Source organism: Rhinopithecus bieti, unplaced genomic scaffold (assembly GCF_001698545.2).
Source record: "Rhinopithecus bieti isolate Rb0 unplaced genomic scaffold, ASM169854v2 scaffold_62081, whole genome shotgun sequence".
NCBI classification, from domain to species: Eukaryota; Metazoa; Chordata; class Mammalia; order Primates; family Cercopithecidae; genus Rhinopithecus; species Rhinopithecus bieti.
Window position 1 is genome coordinate 37,042 of NW_016823463.1, and position 3,253 is coordinate 40,294.

Consider the following 3,253-nt stretch of genomic DNA (forward strand, 5'->3'; position numbering starts at 1 on the left):
CGTCAGTCCTGCCCCCTCACCTACCCATGTCCACACTTATCAGCCCTGCCCCCTCACCCACCCACACCCACACCTGTCAGCCCTGGCCCCTCATCCACCCATGTCCACAGACCCATGTACATCCCTACACCTGTCATTTCGATTCACCATCCTCATGCTAATTATGCCTAAAGCCACCTTTCCTCTGACCCTGAAGATCCTCTATGTCACCACCTGGAGGTCTCAAGAGCATTTCAAACTCAACATATCCTGAAGTGGCCTCTTCATCATGCCTCCCCAGAGCCCATTCCCTGCAGTGAGTCCTGGAGGAGAGGAGGAGAGTCTGTGTGAGGAGCTAGAGACAGCACCAGGCTCGGGGGTGTCCCTTCTAAGTCTCATGGTAGTGCCCAGCCTCTTGGCTTATCCCACTGAAGGTCTTCATGGGGAGGAAAAAGAAAACAATTCCATACAGATTAGAACTTGTGGGCTGGGTACGGTGGCTCACACCTGTCATCCCAGCACTTTGGGAGACCAAGGTGGGTAGATCACCTGAGGTTGGGAGTTCGAGACCAGCCTGACCAACATGGGGAAACCCTGTCTCTACTAAAAATACAAAATTAGCTGGGTGTGGTGGCACATGTCTGTAATCCCAGCTACTCGGGAGGCTGAGGCAGGAGAATCACTTGAATCTGGGAGGCGGAGGTTGTGGTAAGCCAAGACTGCACCATTGCACTCCAGCCTGGGCAACCAGAGCGAAACTCTGCCTCAAAAAAAAAAACAAAAAACAAGAACTTGTGATGGATTTGCAACTAATGACCTTGGGGAATGTACCATTCCTAGGAAGGACCCACAACTTCCACAAATTCTTCCATTCTACTGCATATTTTAAAGAAGGCCCCAGTTACCACCACCTCCCTGGGTCCAGGACCAGTTACCCTGACATACACTAGTTACACACAGGAACTGTTGGCACCCTAAGGAAAGGTGAGGACGTGCGTACAAGTGAAGACTCTGTTATGCCATATGAGGTATAGGTATCTCAAAGGAACGCCTCTGCTACTATCTCTAATAAATTCCCACCCTGTGAGTTTTCTTTAATCAAGCTCTTGTACTGGAAAGGCCCAGCATGTCCACCCTGCTCAGAAACCCGTCCACCAGATAGGACAGCCCCAGGCCTGTGCTCTCTGAGCCTCAACTGTCTGGAGATGCCTGGCAATATAGCACACCAACCGGATTCCCACGTGAGCCATCTGACCCAGGAGTCCTGGGACCTGGGACGAGGCGGGGCTGGCGGGCGAGTGTCAGGATCTGCACAAGGTTGGCACAGGGGAGTGTGAGGGCTTGCTCTGGTTGGAGCCCCTCGCTCAGGCCCCTCATGCAGTGGCTTGGGCACAAGGCAGGGGAGGGGAGGGAAGGGGAGGGGAAAGGTCAGTTGGTGTAATTTGTGGGGTTGAGATAGCAATACTTACTAAAACAGCACCAAGGGCTCAATCCTGGTGAATACATTCATGACCCCATACTTTTAAAGATGACTTTGAAGATACACTTGTGAAGAAAAGAGTGAATCTAGGTCAACACTCTGCAGTAGAAATATAATTAAAAATCAATACCTTAATCTCTTCTAAATTGAAGGGCCACGATCTATTACATCCTTCACTTTTATCAGGCCTGGAAATTCAAATTTAAAAGAGAAAGTAAGAAATATGAGTCTTGGTTGGGGTGGCTTCTACACGACCTTAGAAAACACTTTCATTAAAGTCTGCAAAGCATAAAAAGAGAAATTCTAATTGGGAATTCCTTATCCCATGCAGGACGCTTAAGAAAGAAGACACGGGTAAGAGTAGTCAGAGTTCGAATTTCTTTAGAAGAGAAAAGAAATTGTGTTAAGAGCATCCAGGAGTAATGCAAACAGGCCGCTGCTTAGTAAAGGAAGCGCAATGGATGGCCTAGTAGCACCTAGGAGCGGGGGCTCTGGGGTCGCCCTGACTGGGTTGACAGCAACCTCTGCTGCTCCCTAGCACCAGGACCTAAGTAAGCTGACCCCTGGCCAATCTCCATGCCACAGATCCAGCATGAGAACAGCGAGAGCCTGTTCCTTTCAATGGTGAGGAAGAACTCCAGGAGATGACAAATGTAACATGTCAGAAAGTACCTAGCGTATGACAGAAGATCAGCTAGCAGGATTTTCATTTCATTTTTAGTAGCAAACGCACTTACACTGTCTAGAACTTTAACTCCATCCTCACACATCTAATTCTGGACATATCAACTCTGACTCTTGAGTGCTGCTTACTCTACAAGGTCACCAACTTCCTAAGACCCCGACCTCTCAGAGCCCCAAAGAGGCCAGGGAGGAGAGTGTCTTCAGGGTCAACAGCTGGACCAGCATCTGAAACCCGCCTGATTGCATGCACCGGACTGGATGGCATTGCAAAGCTTCATTCCAGCCTCAGAAATGAAACGGCCACGATGAGCAGAGGCACAATTAGAGCATTTGGCAACAGCAAGGGAGAGGACACCACGCAAAGTCTAGGAAAGCCAGGAGCCCCAGAGACAGGAGGTCAAGGTCATCTGAGCAGCCTGAGAAGAAAGTGAAACCCGAGTAGCTACATTCCAACTTAACTTGTTTCCCACCAATCCCTCTTCCTAAGGAACCAAGAGGCACCAATAAAGCTAAAAGGGCCTTTTTCAATCCCTGCATCGAGGCAGCAGGACAAAACTGGTCTTTCAGATGGGGTGATTCGTGCGCCCAGTTCAACGTCACAAGTATGTCCATGTTAAATAGAAAAGAATTAACTAAAGGCAGACAAAACCAGAAAAATAAATTTGAGTGTCTCCGAAATGTGTACAAGAGAGATACACACATTTATGTATTTTCATGTAGTTATTTATAATAAATCCCAAGAGAAGAACAAAATGAGAAAATTAAAATGTAGTGACCCTAACATGTACCGAGAATCTGTAAACACTATTTTAAAAAGTGTTACTGGCCGGGCGCAGTGGCTCACACCTGTAATCCCAGCACTTTGGGAGGCCAAGGCAGGTGGATCACCTGAGGTCAGGAGTTCGAGACCAGCCTGACAAACATGGTGAAATCCTGGCTCTACTAAAAAATACAAAAATCAGCTGGGTGTGGTGGGGCACACCTGTAATTCCAGCTACTTGGAAGGCTGGAGCAAGAGAATCACTTGAACCTGGGAGGCGGAGGTTGCAGTGAGCCGAGATCGTGCCACTGCACTCCAGCCTGGGCAACAGAGTAAGACTCCATCTCAAA

General features: G+C 48.5%; 1 protein-coding gene across 1 annotated transcript in view; it reads right to left on the reverse strand.

The window, feature by feature from the left end:
• Positions 1 to 3,253, reverse strand: part of RNASET2 (ribonuclease T2) — a 30,630-nt gene that overhangs the window by 15,305 nt on the left and 12,072 nt on the right. Inside the window, exon 4 of the mRNA XM_017861631.1 lies at positions 1,590 to 1,647. Within this exon, the coding sequence (XP_017717120.1) occupies positions 1,590 to 1,647 (58 nt within the window). The remainder of the gene's footprint in view (positions 1 to 1,589; positions 1,648 to 3,253) is intronic.